This window comes from Pan troglodytes, chromosome 5 (assembly GCF_028858775.2).
Source record: "Pan troglodytes isolate AG18354 chromosome 5, NHGRI_mPanTro3-v2.0_pri, whole genome shotgun sequence".
NCBI lineage: Eukaryota > Metazoa > Chordata > Mammalia > Primates > Hominidae > Pan > Pan troglodytes.
The window spans coordinates 159453387-159475563 of NC_072403.2; the positions used below are offsets into that span (position 1 = coordinate 159453387).

General features: G+C 38.6%; 1 protein-coding gene and 1 long non-coding RNA gene across 3 annotated transcripts in view; both read left to right on the top strand.

Moving 5' to 3' along the window:
* SAMD5 (sterile alpha motif domain containing 5) overlaps positions 1 to 22177 on the top strand; it is a 440768-nt gene that overhangs the window by 40371 nt on the left and 378220 nt on the right. The window contains exon 2 of one of the 2 annotated variants that reach the window (XM_024357463.3): positions 15282 to 20906. The exons of the other annotated variant lie outside the window; for it this stretch is intronic. Within the exon in view, the coding sequence (XP_024213231.1) occupies positions 15282 to 15344 (63 nt within the window). The 3' untranslated portion in view covers positions 15345 to 20906. Of the gene's footprint in view, positions 1 to 15281; positions 20907 to 22177 lie in introns of those variants that run through there. 2 annotated transcript variants of the gene reach the window in all.
* On the top strand, positions 17633 to 19276 carry LOC134810382 (uncharacterized). The gene is made up of 3 exons (XR_010158228.1): positions 17633 to 17718; positions 18686 to 18902; positions 19019 to 19276. It is a non-coding gene; the product is annotated as an uncharacterized LOC134810382 (long non-coding RNA).

The window sequence follows — 22177 nt, forward strand, 5'->3', positions numbered from 1 at the left end:
AAACTGTGAGGTCATTTGTTACTGAAGCAGAACTGGCCCATCCTGACTGATAAACGCCTGATACTTGCATGCACCAGTTCAAATCATCTTGGCCTGAATTCCTATTGCAGCCACTGCTGAGCAAACAGCTCTGCAAGAGTTTCAACCAGCATCACATAGGTGCACCCTAGCAGCTCATTGGTTTAGGCCTGTGCTTCTTGCTTTCAGTCCAGAGGTTCCTCTAACTTTGTCATGTACTCCTGTGGGAACTGACTGGCACTCATACATGTATGAACAGGAAGTGCAAGGATATTAACATCCATGAGACAAACCTTGACAAATGAGTAATGGAAGGTGATGGATAAATGTTTCTCTCCTTGTTCTTTTTTCATGCACAGCTCTGAGATGTATTTCCTAAGGCTCCTGGAAAGGTTTTCCATAATAGAGCAACACATCACCAAGCAGCCAACCCCTTCACCCATCGCGTCGGTTTTGGGCTTTCCTTCTTTGTTTCACTCACTCCTTCCTTTTACTCTCTGGGATCACATTCCCAAATAAACTATCTACATATGAGCCTTTGCCTCATGTTTTGTTTACTGGGAGAACATGACTCATCACCAGTTAGATTCTCTTTGAATTGAACCAACTTGAACATTATCCACCACCAGAGCAAATTATGTACTTCTATAGCATGGAGGATTATACTGTACATTTATAGTAACTTGCAGAACACAAACAGTTTGCTACTTAAACTGGAAGTTATTGTTAGATTTGCTGATTTAAAAATAAGTTCTCCCTTCCCCCATTAATCCTCTATCAACCGGCTATTATTAAAAAGTCAAAAATAGGCCATACGAGATGGCTCATGCCTGTAATCCCCACACTGGGGGAGGCTAAGGCAGGAGGATCACTTGAGCCCAGGATTTTGAGACTAGCCTGGGCAACATAGCAAGACCTTTGTCTCTAAAAAAATAAAAACATTAGACGGGCATGGTGGCCCACTTGTAGTTTGAGCTACTTGGGAGGCTGAAGAAAAAGGATTGCTTGAGCCCAGGAGTTTGAGGTTACAGTGAGCTATGATCACTGCACTAGAGCCGGGGCAACAGAATGAGACTCTGTCTCTCTTAAAACAAAAAGGTCAAAAAATAGCATGTTGAAGGGAAAGGGAACATTTATACTCTGTTGGTGGGAATGTAAATTAGTGCAATCTCTATGGAAAACAGTACAGAGATTTCTTAAATAATTAAAAATAGAACTACCATTTGATCCAGCAATCCTGCTACTGGATATTTACCCAAAGGAAAAGAAATTATTATATTAAAAGATACCTGAACTCATATGTTTATCACAGCACTATTCACAATAGCAAAGATGTGGAATCAACCTAAGTATCCATCAACAGATGACTAGATTAAAAAAATGTGGTATATATACACAATGGAATACCATTCAGCCATATAAAAGAATGAAATTATGTCTTTTGCAGCAATATAGATGGAACTGGAGGCCATTATGTTAAGTTAAACTATTCAGAAACAGAAAGTCAAAACCAGCATGTTCTCACTTTTGAGGTGAGGGCTAAAGAATGTGTACAAATAGACATAGAATGTGGAATAACAGACATTGGAGACTCAGAAGGGTGTGAGGTGGGCAGAGGTGAGGGATGAGAAATTACTTAATGGGAACAATGTACATTATTGGGGTCACCGTTAGACTAAAAATGCCCAGACTTGACTGCTACTCAATATATCCGTGTAACAAAACTGCACTTATACCTCTTATATTTATATATATATATAAACCCTCCTATTATTAGTTCTCAGTCCATCCTGGTGCCATAACACACAGATTTTCGTTGTGAGGCATCCATGTTTTTTGACATTCAGTGATTGAATAGCATGTTGTTAGACACAAATTTCAAATGTGGAAGCACAGTAGAGGGGTTGGGATAGCTGTCATTCTGTAATACCTTGCTGCCCTTCCACTCGAAGTTCTCAGACCACTGACAGCGCCCTGGGGCACAGTTCAGTTGTTAGGTGCCAAGAGAAATACTGTTTTGTTTAGGAATTGAATTGGCCAAATTCTCATAGTGTCTAGGCTCTGTTCCCTTTTTGCCTCCTCATCAGTCTATTCCCTAAAAATCATAAAATTACAGCATGATAGAACCAGGTCTTAAAATAATCTAGCTAACTCCCTTATTTCATAGGTCAAAAAACAAGAGGTTAAGGAAAATGATCTACTTTGTGGGGTGAAGGAGAGAAATTAAGGGGGAATGTAATTTTGGCTGTTAAGGAAATACCATTTTCTTTTAACGTAATTAAGTTCTTGATTGTGATGCTTTTAAATGAACCATGAAATTCTAAGCACTTACCATGCGAGTGTGATTTTTAACTAAGCCTTTTTTTTCTACCCCCAATCTGAATGTTAAGGTGGCAGATGCATAACTAATCTTAGCTGAATCTATATTAAGAAATCAGCAAGGTGTCTTTATTTAACTTCCATGATGTGTGAATATAATGTAATGTTAAATAGCATGATTTTGCACATTATGTCCTAAAATAAAAACAACTCCCTTAAAGTGATAGTAAAATGCAGTAATGCGAAAGGTTATTTTTTATTCAATCTCAAACGAAATGAGAAGCACAGAAGAAAAGAATTGGAGACCTTATTCTTAAATGTGATTCTAATATATATGTTTTTTATATATATATATGTATATATGTATTTTAACATTTTAATTTATATATATGTAATATTTTTAAACCTGAAAAACCAAAGTCAGTGTTTGGGTTTGTATTCTATGTCACACAGAGGAAGCTCCTATCAGCAGAAGAGAGGTTCTAAAATCCTTGTTATCCGAGTTTAAATTTTCTGAAAAATATCCCACCCGTTAAGCTTCTATGTTCTTGCTCTGGGATGTTTCCATGGGTCTGTATTAGTTCCAGGAAATTTGGGTCCTTTCTATTTTATCTCTGGAATTGAGGTTCCTGCAGAAACTACAAGGGATTATCTGTGTTCTTTGCTGTTTAATGTCTTTGCTGCAGTGAGTCAGATTCCTGAAGGAGTAAACAATGAAATGTTTTAAGGCTAACTGTGGGAGATTATGTGGAGAGGAAATACAGCTATTCTGAGAGAAGACATATAAAATGTTGGCCTTTTGCTTCTTGAAATAATACCGTAAAGACCTCTTGCCTGTTGTACATTAACCAATGCAAGCATGTTATATTTGAAGTTGGGATTCTGGGGTTCAACTTTTTCTCAGTTAATGAATTTTTATTTTAATGTAATTGAATTTTCTTTAAGAATCCAATTTCCACTTCAGAAGATACCATTCCCCTGGGAAAGTGGCTCCCAATCCAAAGAACATAGACCCTTGAGGAATTAATACAAGACTCTTGGAACCTATTTGGGCATCAACCATTGTCAGTGAACATCTGCATAAATAGTGTTTTATATAAACACATTTGAAGGTGTTCTTACATTTTTGGTCACTTTTAAAGCAGTACTTTTTCTCAATCAAAGGGTAGCAGGAAAATAAGAAAAGCCTAACAGTAAGGTGACTCTGTGTGTGTGTTTGTGCACATGCATACATATGCCTGTGTGGGGCGGGGGTGCGGAGGCGCAGTCTGTGTTTTTAAAAACAATTAAAGAGGTCTTTATGCTTCAACAAGCTGAGAACTACTATGGTAGTTATGTTCTGTAGGGCATGCTTCACAAAGCTAAATGAAAAATTTTAAAGTTAATGACTAAACAGTGCTTAAAGCATACACATTATTCATGATTTATTCTAATAACATTTGTGGATGACTAACTTAATAATGGTGCTGAACATCCATTATGTTTTTGTTCTAAAGATGTGTCTGAGTATCTATGCCCCCTTAGGGGTGGGTTTACATCACTCAGTGATTGAACTAAGATATATAATTCCATGTCTTTGTATAGAACAGGTACTGGAAAAATCAACCAGTTATATAGGCTTCCACTGTGCCAGATACTGTTCTAAACAGTCTTGTAGATATTAGCCCATTTAATCCTCATGATAACTCTCTGGGATGTAGGGACTGCTGTGGTTCCTATTTTGTAGAGGGGGAACTGAAGCGGAGAATGGTTAGGTTGGGTAATATGCCCAAGGCCATCCATCCAGGAAATGGCAGAGCTGGACTTTGAATCCAGAGTCTGAGCAGATCCCTTGCCCTGTCCTGCTTCCATCAGAGGACTTCATGTCTGTCCTGGCAGGAAGGGATAGGATGACCGCTGGGGAATACCTAGAGGCTGGCTGGTTTGGTTTGAGGTAGTATGCCTCATGTGTTCTCCACTCCCTAACCCCAACTACCAAATTGTTTTCTCTCTTTCTGTATCTTTCTCTTTCTCATATACAAACTCACATACCTACAACCACTCTGGACCCACTCTGGACACTATGCCGTAAGGTTACCTTGGACAATGGCTGAGAGGTCATTTGGTCTGGGCTTTGTTCCTAAACCTTCCCCTAGGAATTGTCACTGCATAACACCCAGCATGAATGGGTAAGGTCTCCAATGCATAATACAACTCAGTCCTATTTACGTGTTTTCCTGCTTTAGGTAACACATTTATGTTTCTTCCGAGTTCATTTGGACAAGGTCAGTGTCTTGAGGGTTATTCAAATGACTTTATAAGCACTGTTCTTTTAAAGCAGTTAGCCATGGTCTAACTTGAAAGCCACATCACAGCATGTTTTTTTTTTCTGAAAAGTCTGAAAGTGTTCTTTTTCAGCCCTGCCAAAATTGGAGACGAGGTAATGGGACGGAAAACAACACAGGTAACCTGGACTTCCTTCATTCTGGCTGCCACTAAACATGTGTGTTAGTCCATTCTCACACTGCTTTAAAGAACTGCTCAAGACTGGGTGATTCAAAAGGGAAAGAGCTTTAATTGACTCACAGAACTGCAGGGCTGGGGAGGCCTCAGGAAACTTACAATTATGGCAGAAGGCAAAGCAAACATGTCCTTTTTCACATGGTGGCAGGAAGGAGAAGTGCTGAGCAAAAGGGGGAAAAGCCCCTTATGAAACCTTCAGATCCTGCAGGAACTCACTATCATGAGAACAACAGTACGGGGGTAACCACCTCTGTGATTCAATTACCTTCCGCTGGGTCCCTCCCATGATACACGGGGAATTTCGGGAACTAGAATTTAAGATAAGTTTTGGGTGGGGACACAGCCAAACCATATCAACATGCAAATGTGCCTGGGAAAGAATTGCTAAAGAGGATGACGCTGTTGTCTTGCTTCCTTGCCCCTTCCGATTCATCAAGTGAGGTCATGGCCAGTGGAGGCCAGGCTTCAGTGTTTGGGGAACTGAGCTTGGTTGCCAGGAGGCCACAGGCTATTCTGATATGGCAGGCTGGCTGCACTCACAATTGCTGGGTCACTTCAAAAGCTCTTGTGATTGGCAAGGCTGGCAAGCACAGTCCTTCAGAGAAGCATGTTTTTTCCAGGCAGAGCAGCCATCTTTGCAACCCCCTCACCAGACAGGAGAGAAAAGTCACCTCACCTTAATGGCAGGAAGGTTCCAGACTTCCCAGTTCCTTGGACTGAGCCAGATGAGAGCCAGAAGGGTGAATGTGGAGCGATTGCTAGGATGGAGCTATCATTTGAATGAGCAGAATTCTATTTCAGACTGATGACTTGGTTGGACACTTGATGCTGATTTTGTGATACCTACCTTAACTTCTTGTATCCAGAAGTGGTATAGAGCAGTAGTTCTCAAAGTGTCGTCCCCAAGGCCCTTTCAGGGGGTCTGCAAGGTAATAATTATTGCATAACAATACTATAATGTGATGTTATTTGCCTTTTTCACTGGGAGGGCATTTGTACTGGTAGCACAAAAGCAACAGTGGATAAAAATGTTAACGTCGACCTGTGTTAGTACTTACTGGATTCTTCACCCATATGCACACCCACATATACCTGCCAAAAGAAGCAATTTTTTCCTTAAAATAGCCTTGATGAAGCAGTAGAAATTAATGTTTATTAAATCTCCACCTTTGTGTACATGATTTTGAATATTCTGTGTAACAAAATCAGAACTACTCATAAAGCACTTCTGTTGCAAATGGACGTGTATGTAAATCTTGTCTCCTTGCAAACCACTTGTGCTCTTGTTTGAGTTGCTGGCTGAACTGGCTGCATTTTCCATGTAACACCATTTTCACTTGAAAGAACAACTGAGAACAAGCCATGCTTATTTAGACTTGGGTATTTGGCAGATTTCTTAAAAATAACTAAAGTGAACCTAATATTTCAAGAAGCATAATTGACAGTATCTGTTGCTAATGATGAAATTTGAATGTTCAAGTGAAAACAAGAATTTCAGAAAACTTATACTTGCCCCAGTGAGTTTGATAGTTTCATACTGCCTAAATATTTTTTTTGATTAGGCTACCTTGGGTGGTGATATTAACACATGGAATTTTAAAAATATATTGAATAATGATATGTGTCAACATTTGGAAGATCTGCGTAATTCAGAAACTGAATATTTTCCGAATGACCAATACATGATACCATAAAATCATGTATGGGGGAAAAAGTCAATCAAAAGTAGAAGATTGACCAATGATTTTAATGTAATAAACAGAAAAGTTCATTGATATGGTTTCAAATTTCACATGGCAAGTGACTTTTAAGAAACCGCCGCTTGTCAAGTTTTGCCATAGTATTAAAATGAATATCTACAATTATTTATCTGAAAAGTCTGTTCAGATACTCCCTACTTTTTCAATGACACTTCTGTGTGAGGTCAGATGTGCTTCATATACTTCAATTAAAAACATATTGCCACAGATTGAATATAAAGAGATATAAAGAGACATACAGAGATATGCACAAATGTAAAAGAATGCCATTCTTCTTAATTTTGGGGAGAATATGTTTATTTTTCATAAAAATATTTGTGTTAATATGTAATGCATTTACTAGTGTTATTACTATTATTTTTTTTTTGAGATGGAGTCTTGCTCTGTCACCCAGGCTGGAGTGCAGTGGTGTGATCTTGGCTCACTGAAAGCTCCGCCTCTTGGGCTCACGCCATTCTCCCGCCTCAGCCTCCCGAGTAGCTGGGACTACAGGCACCTGCCACCACACCCGGCTAATTTTTTGTATCTTTAGTAGAGACGGGGTTTCACCGTGTTAACCAGGATGGTCTCGATCTCCTGACCTCGTGATCCACCTGCCTCAGCCTCCCAAAGTGCTGGGATTACAGGCGTGAGCCACCGCGCCCGGCTACTAGTGTTATTTTTAAATGAATTAAATATGTATTTTAAATATTTCACAGTTACAATTTAAAACACAGTACATATCAATAGTTATAACCCATAAAACAAAGCTATTTGGAATCTTCAGTAATTTTTAAGAATTCAAATGGCTCTTAGAACCACAACCAGAGAATGGCTGGGATACAACATTGCAGTGTTCTCAAGTGGAGGTTTCTGAGCTGTCATGAAATTACAAAAAGTTTCCCAGGTTGGGAATAGTGACTTTTCATTATATAGTTTTAAATACATCAGAGACAATTACTTAAATAATTTTATCTTTAAAATGAAAACTTTGTAGAGCTCAAATATGCTTACATCACATATTAAACTCTCATTCTTCAATAACTGATATAAAAACAAAAATACTGGCAATTATTTTCAATTTTAATTTATCAAAAATAAATTATTTCTACAACGATAGTATGTTATTTATAGAGCAATGCTTGAAAGTGGCCACTAAAACCTTCTCTCTTGTCTTGCAATTTAAAATAAATCATAAATATTCAAGTAAACAATAAATAAACCAGTGGATATTTTGAGCAAAAGAAAAACAGTAGTTCTGTATGTTGACTGTTTTCTATTTTTGATGCTGTAACCAATAGTTAAATCTCAGTCTGCATATTAATATACATGGAGTCAACATATAAACATATAGTTTTTAATGTATTTTAACAAATCATATTTTTCATACGTAATTTAAAGTTTGCATCATTTATTGAATAGGAAGAAGTCAAACTTTTTCATTATGACATTAAATATAACTAAATAAGCATCATGCATAACATTTTATATTCTGAATAAAAATAAAATACCTTTTGTCTAAAATCACCTTTGTATCAATGAAGGGATTAAAAAACATTTCTAATAACATTTAAAATTCTATCTTTCCTGCAAAGGAGCCTATGTTTTCTAGGGCTTGTAACAAAATAATAGCAACTGTGTGTTAAAACAACAGAAGTTTGTTTTCTCACAGTTCACAGCCAGAAGTCTGAAATCAACGTGTCAGCAAGGCCATGCTGCCTCCAGAGCCTCTAGGGGAGACTCTTTCCTTGTCTTTTCCAGCTTCCAGTGGCTTCTGGCATTCCTTGGCTTGTGGCTGCACCACTCCACTCTCTGCTTCCACTTTCACCTGGCCTTTTGTTGGTATGTCCCTGTGTCCTCTCCTCTCCTTTCCCTGTGAGAACACCAGGGATTAGATTCAGGGCCCACCCTAAATCCAGGATAATTTCATCTTGAGATCCTTAATTAAGAACATCTGCAGAGACTCTATTTCCAAATAAGGTCACATTCTGGTGGATGTGAATTTTGTGAGGGGGGACACTATTCAACCATGACAGTTTCCCAATATAAAATGATTGCAGAGCATAGAAGTAGTTTTGATAAAGTGGGCTTTGCTGTTGCACAGACCCACCCTGCCACTGATTAGCAGTTTGACCCTGGTAGGTTGTCTACACTTTAAAGCCTCAGATCCTTCATTTATAAAGTTGGGTCTAGGATCGCCATCACATTGGCTTGTGGTAAGAAGTAAAGGTGATTATGTAAAAGTGTACATTCACATCACAGTCCCTGGGAGGTAGGCACAGAGGGAGTTCACTCAGTAAATATTAGCAGCCGTTTGCTGCTGTTGCTGGAGCAGGCAGGTAATAATAATCATAGTATGTTCTATAAGCATACCGTCATGGCAATTATATTGGTGATAATTGAAGTATGAGTTAGCAGATTAATGTTAATGGTGATTTCAAAGACAATTAGTATACAATAATAGATGATTTTCCTGTGGAATAGGTTGATGAGAGACAGAGACAGAAGGAGGGAGAGAATGAGAACTTCAAGTGAGCAGCCCAGGAGCCTGATGAGAGCCAGGCAACAGAAGTGTTGTATCCAAAGACCCACCATATTTTAATAAACTGCAGTAGAGGCCAGACACTGGCGTTCAGCACACTCCAGCATTTATGGCTATTTCTGTTCTGGGCTTGTGCTGCGTAATTATAAGGCCTGTGTCTTGATCACATTTTGGATGGTATTCGGAGAACCTGAATCACAAGACAGAGGAAAAATCTAAAGGCATCTATCACTGTGATTCCAGACAATCCAATCTAAACGTGCCCTCCTGCAGCTGTCAAATTGATTTCCTGTCACAGCTCTCTTGGTGGCTGTTTTCAAATCTCCCCCCCGTCCTCCTAGAAACTCTGCCCTTGCCCCTCTCATGGGCTCTTCTGCAGGTAGCCTTGGCCCATCAGAACTGAGAAGTGGTCCATGGCACACTCCCGCCCTCCCTCACTCACCTCCAAATGTGTGGGCCCACTGACCCATCTGTCTTCATTCCTTCTGATTTTGATGAGAAATTACCCCACTCCCCTTTAAGGCTAACTCCCACCTCATCTACTCCGACCCAGGTGATAATTATGGTTCATAATTATCCCTTTGTTTTTTGCATTTAGTCTGTCTCCATGGAATCCTTCCACTCCGTCTGTAAATATGCCCAAGCTCCCTCTTCGTTCTTAAAATCACTGTCCTTTCCAACTACCAAATACCTCCTTAATCGTTCTGTTAAACTTCTTGAAAGAGTGGTGACCTAGCCCCCACTTCTTGTTGTGATCAGCTGTTAATTATTAAATAATGGTTGAAAGTACAGTACAGAATTCCCAACAGTTAAATTCCCAGTCATTTCTTCCTGATTGAGATAAGGCACGGCCCTGACTCCAGGCGGTAAGGTGGCACTGGCCTCAGAAGCAGCTGTCTCTGGGTGCACTGGCGGCAGCCTGCAGACCACAGCCCTGTGGGTTGTTCTTTTGTGTAGGAAGTTGGCATTCTCAGAGGCGTCAGTGATGAGTACAGCAAAGTACTTTTAAGAAAGTAGGGAATTTGCATAGCTATGCAGTTTGAAAAATTATAAAATCGGTTAATGCCCCAGGATAGCATAAACAAAGAGGCTTTTGTTTTTTTAACTCTGAATTTGTTTCTGATAGTTTTTTTCTGAAGAAAAAGCAGTAGGAAAATGTCCAGCCAGCCTCTCCACTATACTTTTCATTTGCTGAAAGCCGCAGAGAAGTCATGAATGAAGGTTAGAACCCATGTAGAAGCTGCAGAAAAGTCCCGAATGAAGTTTAGAACTTGTGTGGCCCTGAAGAGGCAGCGAGAAGCCCTGAATTTTTCTCTGGGAAGTAGAGAAAATTATTTCACTTACTAAGGACACACCTCGGAGGAAGACAGGACAGTGAGAAGAGTTTATAATTAGGATGACATTTGGGTAGTTGCTTCTAAAGTAAAAAAAAGAAAATACATGTAGATCATAATGTGGATCATTCTAGAGTAGGCCAAACATTTTTCTCTTCTATAGAATCTTAGAAAATGTACCCTAGAAAACTCTTTAAATAGAAAAAGAGCATATCAGGACACGTGTGTATGCCAGCTATTTGTATAACCTAACATTGCATCCTTCAGCCTGTTGGGGTTCTGGAGCCAGCCTGAGCCTTCCCCATTGTAGAAGCCGAAGAGGAGATACCTAGAGGAAAGGTGATTATTAAGACACATATGGGCTCAGTGAACATATGTTATCATGTTTTCTTTATTGTGTAGGCAATAAAGACTATCTGACTTTCTAGACTAAACTTTTCCAATAGGAACTTAGTTTAGTGAAAAATTTTTGTGAAAATTATAGTAGGGATGATTCAATCGATCAGCAGTAGTAGTGGCTGACATTACATATAATGCTCCTATAGGAGATATGAACAAATGTAAAATGTGGGGGTTTTGCCCTTGGAGAAATTTACAGTTACGGTGAGGCTCTCCACGCAAATTCCCACCTTTCTTGGTCCTATAGTAATAGCCAGTGTGACGTAGCTGAATGTTGGAAAACTGAAGTTGAGTTATGTCATGAGGTCAAAAAATCTTGTGTCTTGTCGCCAACCACCCAAAGGCTCTGCTTTGTGCCCCTGTGTTACCCAGAAGGATGGAAAGCAACACTCCTACTGTCATCAATTTTTTTGTTACACAGTTGTCTCCCAAATTGTATGCAAATTTCACATACTATTAATATACAGTCACCGGTTATATTTCTTCAGCAACCAAATATGGAAAATGTGTGTCAACTGGTTCTACAGCTGCAATTGAGCTACATCCTTTAGAATAATGTCACAATAAAGAAATGACTTCTGAATGGTGTTTAGCCTGCATATCACTCTGATTGCCTTTAATTAGGAGGAAAATCACAAGCTAAAAAGAGTAACAGACTTGAAGTCAGTTAAAAATCAGAGTAATCAACTGAGAAAAAAATGCAATCTCATAAATCTTAATTTTTAACCATAGGATAATAGTTTCTTTATTCATTGAATAACTTTTACTGCCTCTCCCTGCTTCTCAGATTAGAATTCTAACACTGATAGGAGATTTGGCATAGGAGAACTGCCTAGCCTCTGAAGTGAAAGGCCCCTCAAACCCCATAAAAGCCTAGAACAAATGAAACTGAGAAAGTCACAACCCAAGAATTAGGTTTGGGTGGCTTGAATGTAAGAACTTCCTGATTGAGAGTGGTCTCAAAGTCAAAGGGGGAGAATAGACTAACTGTGATGTAAACCTTTTAACAATGTTTTCCTAGAAATAGGGAGATAATAATTTGGCACACTACAAAGAAACTTCTGGCAATCACTTTAAAAAACAACAATAACAAAACCTTGTCTTTAAAAATGCAAAATGTTAGGGGTGTTAAGACACCAAAATATAACTTGGTATTTATTCCTGCAGAGGTTGGCGTTTATGAATTTATTTATTTATTTATTTATTTATTTATTTATTTATTTTGAGACGGAGTCTCTGTCACCAGGCTGGAGTGCAGTGCCTGATCTCGGCTCACTGCAACCTCCAGCTCCCAGATTCAAGCCATTCTCCTGCCTCAGCCTCCTGAGTAGCTGGGACTACAGGCACGTGCCACCACGCCCAGCTAATTTTTGTATTTTTAGTAGAGACAGGGTTTCACCATTTTGGCCAGGATGGTGTCGATCTCCTAACCTACCTTGTGATCTGCCTGCCTCGAACTCCCAAAGTGCTGGGATTACAGGCGTGACCCACCGTGCCTGGATGGCTTTCATGAATTTTAAGAAGGGATCAATGCCTTTCATGATTTTTAAGTCAACCTAGTATGATAACCAAGAAAGAAGACTGTGAACACATGTGAATAGATTATTTTTCTTGGTGGAGTGAAGAAAGAGCTTTTATTTTCTTCATAGGGGTGTGCCTAATAATTAAGGGGGAAAATGAAATATGAGAAATGTGTGATACGTATGGGAACAGCTCTGTGAAATGCATATTTGTCCATAAGAGTTTTCTTCAGCAGTTACCTCCTTCAAGCTTGTCAGAATTTTAAAACCGTTCATTTCTGTTCCACTTGAAGAGTGAGATCTATCAAGACCAGCCTCTGGAGTGCCACAATGTGATCAGCCAGAAAAGAACGACGGAGCATTCGGCACAGGGAAATCACTGACGTTTCCTATGGTCATGAAGCAACATATGCTCCACTAATTACCGTTTTCTGTGACTGCTCTCACATCTTGAAACTCTCCATGACCCATTGCAGAAATCCTGTTCATCTGCCCCCCACCTACTCCCTCAAAGAATGAAAAATAGCAGATTGCAAGGCTGGACTTGTTTAATGAATGTGATTTGTTTTTGTGGAATCAGAGGCATGAGAGGTTTTGGAGGCTGTTAGTTTGACACTAGATTTGTGAAATGACTTCATAGTCCACACCGTTAGATGGGTTTATAGGCAGGGTGTCTTTACTTGCTAGATGATAATCTGTCCAAAGGCATTTTCTTTATTTTTCTATGTTTCTAGAGCAAAGTGACCTTTGAAGGAAGGCAGGATCCTGTCTCTGACTTCAGGCAGAAGTCTGTTGAACGTGGGGCAGACATGGAATCTTGTATTATAATGAGAATGTCTTCAAGATACAGCGGACTCCCTCTGTGGCCTTTTCTTTTCTTGGAAGTAGTCTTGTTGCCATCTGAGTGACCCCTAACACTGTAACCTAAGGCTTTTCCTGGATTTTTTTCTGACACAAATAGCTTGTTTTCTTGTACTCTATAGTAAATACAATTTTTGGTGTTAACACCTTTTTATGTATTCATTTATTAGAGCATTAAAAACCAAAGTGTTGGCCGGGTGTGGTGGCTCATGCCTGTAATCCCAGCACTTTGGGAGGCTGAGGCGGGCGGATCACGAGGTCAGGAGATCAAGACCATCCTGGCTAACACGATGAAACTCCGTCTCTACTAAAAATACAAAAAATTAGCCAGGCTTGGTGGCAGGCGCCTGTAGTCCCAGCTATTCAGGAGGCTGAAGCAGGAGAATGGCGTCAACCCGGGAGGCAGAGCTTGCAGTGAGCCGAGATCGCACCACTGCACTCCAGCCTGGGTGACAGAGTGAGACTCCGTCTCAGAAAACAACAACAACAACAACAAAAAAACCCAAAGTGTTACCTTGTTTATATTCAGGTAACTTCCCTTCTCCACGGAATTTTCCCTCACTCCTCCTTCCTCCCCGCAAAAGCCCAACAACTTGGTTTGTTCAGATAGGTTGAAGATTACTTTTTCGCAGTTTATAACAAGAGCTGATGTTTAATAGAGGTGTTGGGTTGGATATGGCTTTATTTTGACGACTATTTGAATATATTAAATAGTAGTAGGATATCGTTACTTAGTATTACAGCAAAATAGGTTGATTCTCTGGAGAAAGAAACTTCGTAAGCCTGGATAGTAATACCTACCATCTATTTAGATGTGATTGCCTGATGGTGTCACCCAAACTAATTAATAATGACATATTAGCTAACATATTGCCGTCAGCAGGTGGCTGTTTGAGCAGGGGTGAAAATGGCAGGTGCTAAAACAAATTGCTGTACCCTAGAGAAATGTACAGAATTCTTCTTTTAAAGAGTCTTGATGATGTCTGCAATATGATTTTTATTTTTTGGGCGCTTACAAGGCTTGGAGAGGTTGCAGAGATAGAGACTAGAAAAACAAAACAAAACAAAGGAGAACAAAATTGATTTAACCTTTTCCAAAAGTTTTCCAATTCAATAAGCAAGCGGTTGAATCCAAGCAGCACAAAATTCCCAGGAAAGACTCAGGCATCCTTCTTCCTTCCAACTTTCCTTTTCTTCCTCTTCTTTGTCCATCTAGATCTGTCAAGGGATTGTGGGCACACAGCAGAGCCATGACAGATGGGCAGTGCACTGTAATCTACTGCTGCCTTTCAATTTCAGAGGGATCATTGTGACAATGAAGGGGTTAAAACTGTCAACACCTATCAGAGCTTGGAGATAATTAGTGTAATATAAACCCAAGAACTTTGATGGCAAAGACCACACAGCAAATGAATTTGACTAGGTTGCTGCTTTGTGAGAAATACTTAATTAACCTCTTTCCAGCTCACGCACAACTATGGTTTTTACATGCCTATGTGAAAAAGTTACTGTTTATACATATAGATGATAATGATTAAATATGACTGTGAATCATTTTTACTTTGGAAGATGCATTTCAAACTAGCACTTGCAGCTACAAGTTGAAAAGATAAGTGCTCTTCCAGCATGAGATAGGTCGCCTTTGGAATGTCTCACAATGTATTGACTATTGCTCTAGTACTAACGTTGCTAACGTGTAGTACTGAGTAATGTGACTTAGGAATGCAAACTATTACAAGGTATATTTTTATCTAACCATTTTTTTTTAAGTTTCCACCTCTTAGAAGGAACATAAAAGGAAAATAAAGTAGGCCTTTTTAAACAAAATATAGGCTTGACAAGGATAAAATACATTGTTTTTTAATTAGCTTGAAAGAGAAAATTGATAGATAACAAGCAAAAACTCTTAGGGCTGTTCTTCAAAAGTCCATGTGGTAAGCAGAAAGGGACAAGAATGACTTAAAAATAGGAGCAGAAATCCATGATGGACTAGGGGAAGAATGGGTAAAGGAGAACTTCAATAACCCAGATATGTTCAAATCCACAGGTCCCAATGGCTGGCATCCTAGAGTACTTAATGAATTGGCCGAAGTCATCACAGAACCGCTAGATATCATTTTTGAGACCTCGTGGAGGACTGATGAGGTGCCTGAAGACTGGAAAAGGGCATATTTAGAACCTTCTTTCAAAAAGGGAAATGGATGATGACCCTGGAAATACTCATCAGCTTAACTTTTTGCTTGGACAAATTCTGGAATAATCAACTTAGTAAACTGGGTAACTGGCTTATAATAGCTAGAAATAAGGCAGTGAACTATCACGCATAAAGAAGTATTGAGTTCATTTTTTAAGAAGATATCATGATGAGATACAGTCTTATGCATTTCTTGGCATTCTCCCTTCCATTCTTAATGAAAACAGATGAGGTTGGCTAAGGCATTTGAGTCATAACTTATTTTAAGTACAATATAACAAAAAGGTAGATTTCTGACAGTAGTAATTATATTATTTCCAAATTTGCTTTTAACTTGAGAACAGTAGCTTTAATTTTTATGTTCAAGCATACATTCTACTTCATTTCATATAAGACCATGTTTTCATAAGATAAGATACATAATTCTATGTAGAATAGTTTGGTGAAGGAATTCTTATTTTAAGGTGCTTTTATATAGTTATTTTGTATATTGGTACAATGTTAAAGGTGATGAATTAAGGAACATCACCAAGAGAGGACAATTTCTTCTAACTTCTCTTTTTAAATTTAATCTGGGTGAGGTTTAGTATTAGGACTAATAAAAGTGTCTTGCTCTGACATGTATCAAGCAAGAGCTAGCTATTTTACTTCATAGCTAGTTTCTTGCATTCTGTGGAGACTGCCAGGGCCGCAGCCCACAGCCTGTTCTGAGCTGCAGTGTTTTATCCCACCTTGCTCTCCAGGCTTCTGACTTCAGGCCTGTGGGGGCCGGGAGGTGGGCAGCAGCAGTGGCCTGAGGAGCCCTGTAGAACTACGGCCGAAAAAGAAAGTAAATTGAGGTGGGGGGAGGAAATGAACATGAATCTAGAGTTTTTCTAATTCTTATCGTCTTATCGTTCTTGTGTTTGGATGCTTGTAGTTGTTTTTTTTTTTTTTTTTTTTTAAACAGAGTCTCACTCTGTCACCCAGGCTGGAGTGTAGTGGCACAATCTTGGCTCACAGTGACCTTCGCCTCCCAGGTTCAAGGAATTCTCCTGCCTCAGCCTCCTGGTAGCTGGGATTACAGGCACGCATCACCACACCCAGCTAATTTTTTTGTATTTTTAGTAGAGATGGGGTTTTACCATGTTGGCCAGGCTGTTCTTGAACTCCTGGCCTCAAATGATCCACTCGCCGTGGCCTCCAGTAGCGCTGGGATTACAGGCGTGAGCCGTCACAGCCGGCCTGGATGCTGGTAGTTTTATTTTTTGCTTAGAAAATGCAACCATGTTGATGGGACCAAAAACTTAGTTGAAAGAAGCCATGGCAAAAGATGTTGACATACAACAGGCTCCTGAGGCTGTCAATTTTTTACAGCTCCCAAGTAGTACTGCATTACGGAATCTACTACTTAGAAGAATGTACAAGATATAAGTTCCCATCGGCACTGTCATGGTAAGAAGAATAAGAAACTCTCAAAGGAAAAGAAACTTACATTCACTTTTTCCTGGTCCATTTTGGTTCCTAAGAATAGATAGGCAATTAAGAAGGATATTAGGTTTCTAAGGGCAATTTTAACACAATACTGCTTTAAAAATCTGAAGTTTAAATAGTTTAGCTATTTCTGCAGGTCAATTCAGGCGCTGACTAAAATCAGTCTCATTATCATATACAAATGTAAGGAAGTTAAATTTTAAAAGCATGTATAGGTTGTCCTTAAACTATACAAAAGCTTTTAGTTTCATCAGGATTATATTCCAGTTAACCTTTCATCTTTTTTTTTTTCAAATGAACTAGGGTCTTTAAAATTCCTAAGTAGATTCTTTTGAGTGGTAGGGGAGTCTGTATAGATTATAGATATAATTTATTGTGATAACAAATGGCTTCCTGTTTGACCTCATTTCCAGGTGTCGCATCTGTGGCTGATTTATTTCACAGATGTACATTTGCATGTACTTGTTGAACTTTGCTAGGAAGGACTCAATTTTTGAAAAATCTGTTATTTTCACTGTGGGCCTTATGAGGCAATCTACTGCAATGGAAAAAGGGTTCCTTGGTCATTTCAAGTTTTATTTTCTATTAGAGTAATATCTAACTTCAATTATTTTGCCAAGTTTAAACCTTCTCTCTGTGTCTGCTGTTAGAATTTGAAAATAACAATGCTCTACTTAAAGTAAGAGTCACAGTCAGCAAAAAAAGCCAATGGATTTTAAAAAGACATCTTAGTTAAAGCTAGAGGAAGAAAACTTCAAATAAGCAAAGAAGTATTGAAGGATGCCCAGGAATTCCTTTGCATTAAAATCAAGATGAGGTAAGAGGTAGAATATAAGAGAAAGGGATTATTTTTACCATGAATTGTATCTGGGGACAATTAGTCTTAGAAGGAGTAATTTTTTCAGCGTTTTTCCTCTGTATCTAAACACCAATAATATACTTAATTTTTGAATATAAAAGAAGTAGCAATTGACTAAGAATAAATATGTTACAAAAACTAGAGGATTATCTTGATTTACATTTCCTAGAGTATTAAAAGAGATTAATTACAGACTTTCACTTGATAATATTGAGGAGTCTGGAGGGTCATAGCAAAATTTTCTTTAGTTCATCTTAAAATTTAGGGAGGTAAAAAAAGATTTTATTCACATAAAAGATTTCTTGGCATAGGGAAGGCATAATGTTAAGGGCTTCTTCCTTACCCAAGTGGGAGCTGAACCAGTAATTGTGGGGAAAACTGAATTTATAGCAACAAAGGATAGTAGTTTCTCAACCTGGAGCATTCAAGCAATTTCTCAGTTCAGAGATATTTATAGCATCTTGGTGTTATGCAATAAACAATGACAACAACAAGCATTGAGCTTTCACTTTGGAGTTACTCAGATCTGAGTTTAAATTCTAAAATTATTCTAGTAGTATTTTCCTGCGGTGAATCTGTTAGGGATGTAAGCTATAGTGTAGCTTGGGGAATCATCTTGAAAAGTTATGAAACTCATTAAAGCTTCTTTTCCCTTGTCTGTAAAATGGGAAAAATAAATACCTCTATAGTTCTTAAGAGGCTTAAGAGTTCTATGGCTTACACCCACATACAGTCCTTGGCTCAGTGCTAGGCATGTAGCAGGTGCTGACTGCCTCTCTCCCTTCCCTTCTTTACTCTCAGTTGTCTTATTTCTTCTTATGCAGAAGAGATTACCTTAAAGCTGACTAGAAAACTCAGACATAAATTGATATTTCCTTATCATTGCCTGAAACCCACTGAATAAGTCCCCTTTGATTTCTCTTAGGAAGGATAAAAAAGGCTACAGTACCTGCTCATCATAGGAGTTCAGTAAATGTGTATTGATTGAGTGAAAAGAATTTGATTTAAGGAAACAATAACACTCCATCCTGGGCAACAGAGCAAGATCCCGTCTCGAAACAAAACAGAACAAAACAGCAAATTCATAAAGGCCAGCAGTTTTCAAGTCTGGGGAAATAGGCACATGGACAGATTATATGGAGGTATTTCATTAGCTTTCTTCTCTTTATGGCAGCTTCAGATTGATGAATTTGAGGTACAAATGAGTGAGTGACATATGTATATTTTCCTCTGATTTTATGACTGATTTACAAATTAGGAGTGCAAATGGGCTGTTCCCCGATAGCATCTTCTGGGAAGAATCCAACCAAGATATAAAGCAGATGATGGTGGATCGGCAAACTCTTTTCTATGAAAAGAAAAACCAGATATACCAGGGACTGGAAAGCACCTGCTTGAAAACTGATATGAGCATGTCTGAATTTTTCCCTTATAAGAGCCTGAGTATTGTAACAGCTCTCTTGCACAGGGGGTTGAAAAATAAAAAAAGAAGTTAACATAATTAAAATGCTTGGACAAAACATTTGCTTTATATAGATTCTTACATGTAATATTTGATTAGGTATAAAATAGGTTTAGGCAGGTGGAAGTTCCGAATTTCAAGGCAAATAAGGCATAAAGGGTGGAACATTGCATCTAGGGAAAATAAGAGAAATAAGTGAAAGTCTGACCCTACATTGCCAATTCTCAGACCAAGTACAAAGTATTAGGAATTTTTTATATCAGCTGACATCTTGTGCTTAGAGTAAAGCCATATAGATGAACACATAGTTACTTTATTAAATCAAATGAGTTGTGCAGAGCGGAGCAAATCTATTAGGCTTTCTCTTTTAGAGTTTTCTAATTTTACTCTAATTAGCTCCCTCAGTTGTCATCAATTACATATTCCTACATCAGGTATTTTACACTATCAGATTCTTTGATTAAAAAATCATCTTCAGCTTTACATTATTAATCTCTGAGGACATAAAATCAAATAACTTTCTAGTCCATGATCATTAATCACTACTATTTTAGATATTTCCATAAAAGGCTTAAAGGGAAAAAAAAATGGTAGGTAGTTCAGAAAAAAATGGCTGGGCACGGTGGCTCATGCCTGTAATCCCAGCACTTTGGGAGGCCAGGGTGGGCAGATCATTTGAGGTCAGGAGTTTGAGACCAGCCTGGCCAACATGGTGAAACCCTGTGTCTACTAAAAATACAAAAAAATTAGCTGAGTGTGGTGGTGTGCGCCTGTAATCCCAGCTACTAAGGCAGGAGAATGGCTTGAACCCAGGAGGTGGAGGTTGCAGTGAGCTGAGATCGCGCCAGTGCGCTCCAGCCTGGGCAACAGAGTGAGACTCTGTCTAAAAAAAAAAAAAAAAGAAAGACAAAAGAAAAATTGAAGAACATAACTTTTCTACTTATGAAATAGATAATTTTTTAAAATTGTTTAAACTCCTGGAATTTAAGTGTTATTTTTTATTACTGCAGTTGAGAGATACATTTTCAGAGGAAAACAAGAGGCTAAATTCCATGTTAAGAGCTAAGTAGTATTTTTTTTTAACAATTTTGCCAAAATTTCTTCTACTGGACCAAAAGGAAATAAATCTACAATAAATCTACTTTCTAAATATTATTTAAGATGGGAAATGTCTTTTATAGGTATATTCTGTATAATACCCTTAATTAGATGAATTATCCCTTATCATTCCAAAAATGGAATGCTGTGTTAAATATCTCCAGGGCAAAGTGGTATGTTGACTGGGACAAACGTTAGAAATTGTGTTGTTCATTGCACTTGTTGCCCTGTTCCCCAAGCTTGTCAATGTTTAGAGATACTATTCGGGTTGCTAAAGCCATTATTCATAGAAAATTTCTGCCCCTACAGAAGTGTGTGCATGGGCCTTGGAAAATCTACATGTGTATATCTGAGTAGCGAAGCACAGATTCACTCTAATTGAAAGCAGCAGTTTGGTTTTGTAAATGTAATTGCAATTGACACTTTCTTTTCCCTTTCAGTTATTATTTTTTTAAAGGACGTTATGAGAAGGCACTATGAAAAGCCTAATTGGAATAGCATTATGAACCATGTAATGCATGCCCATGCACACTGTGATTTGCAAACATATGTCCGCTCTTCAATAAATGTTACGGCTTTCACAGCGGTTCCGCCTTGGCCTCTTTTGTAATCTTCCACATCTTGATGAATGTGATGGAGTTTGTGCATTGTTTAAATTGACAATATGTAAATATTTATGGTATGCATTATGGTCAGCATGGGAAATCAGAGTTCTAACTGGAAAGAAAGGAAAAAGTGGGTCTTGCCACACTGTGCACCAAAGTGAAATAAATCCATCTTACGAGCTGGGATCCTTTGGTATGGTTGTTATATGTGAGTATGTTGTAGCCTTCTCTTGTGTGATTCTGTGCCAGTCATGGTGGCTCACCACGGTGGGAGATGGGATGGTGGGGGCTGTCGGGTGGTAAGAGGGGCTGTGTGTGGAGTTTCTGTACATGTGTTTCTGCTATGGTTCCTACAGCCCTGAATCTCTATCACCTGAAATGTGTTGTGATTCAACTACAGATAAGCAATATTTCCGTGTTCATTAGACGCAGAGTGCTGGATTTGAATCCCAGCCTTACTACTTTCTGGCCTCAGGACCTTTGGCAAATGGACTAACTACTGTGCATGCTTAACACAGTCACCAGTCCCCAGACATTAATTTGAAGAAGTTTTATCACAGTGTTTTGGGTTTTATATAAATGTCATCATGTGTAATGATTTGATTTTTAATCAAATCATTTAATTTTAATCAAATCATTTAAATCAAATCATGTGCATGTTTTTATTCCCACTGGATGCAAAATGAGAAGAAAGTAAATTTAAAGCAAAAAAAAATATGGTAAATATTAGGAGAAATATGTACAAATTTGAATTTTAGAAATGAAAAGGACCTTAAGGATAACCTAGTCTGATTCATAAATTGTGTAGTTAAGAGACTAAGGTGCCAGGAGTGAGTTTGTGGCATGCCCATGATAACACCCCAGGTTGGTGGCAGACAATTGGCGTTCTTCCACATCCTCTAATCCTGGCTTTTGTCTGATGTCAAATCCTGGGAAGTATACCTAAAGGGTTCTGTGGCTCCTTCAAAAAAGACTCATTTTTCTAGAATGGACTTAGTTTGAACTTAGATCCCTGGTTTTTAAGACACAGTCATAGCCCTTTTGTTCATAAACTAAAGCTCCAAGCTGCCCCAGGGCTCTGCAGGGGCCAGCATTGTGGCTTGAAAACCTGATCTTTCAGCCTTAAAACCTTATGCTTCAGGTCCTCCTTGATCTGATAAGCATATTTAGAAAAGTTCATGATACTGGTGGACAGCCCTAAAATGTACTTTTTAAAAATAGGGAAATGTATGCCTGCAGTAAAGTTCACAAA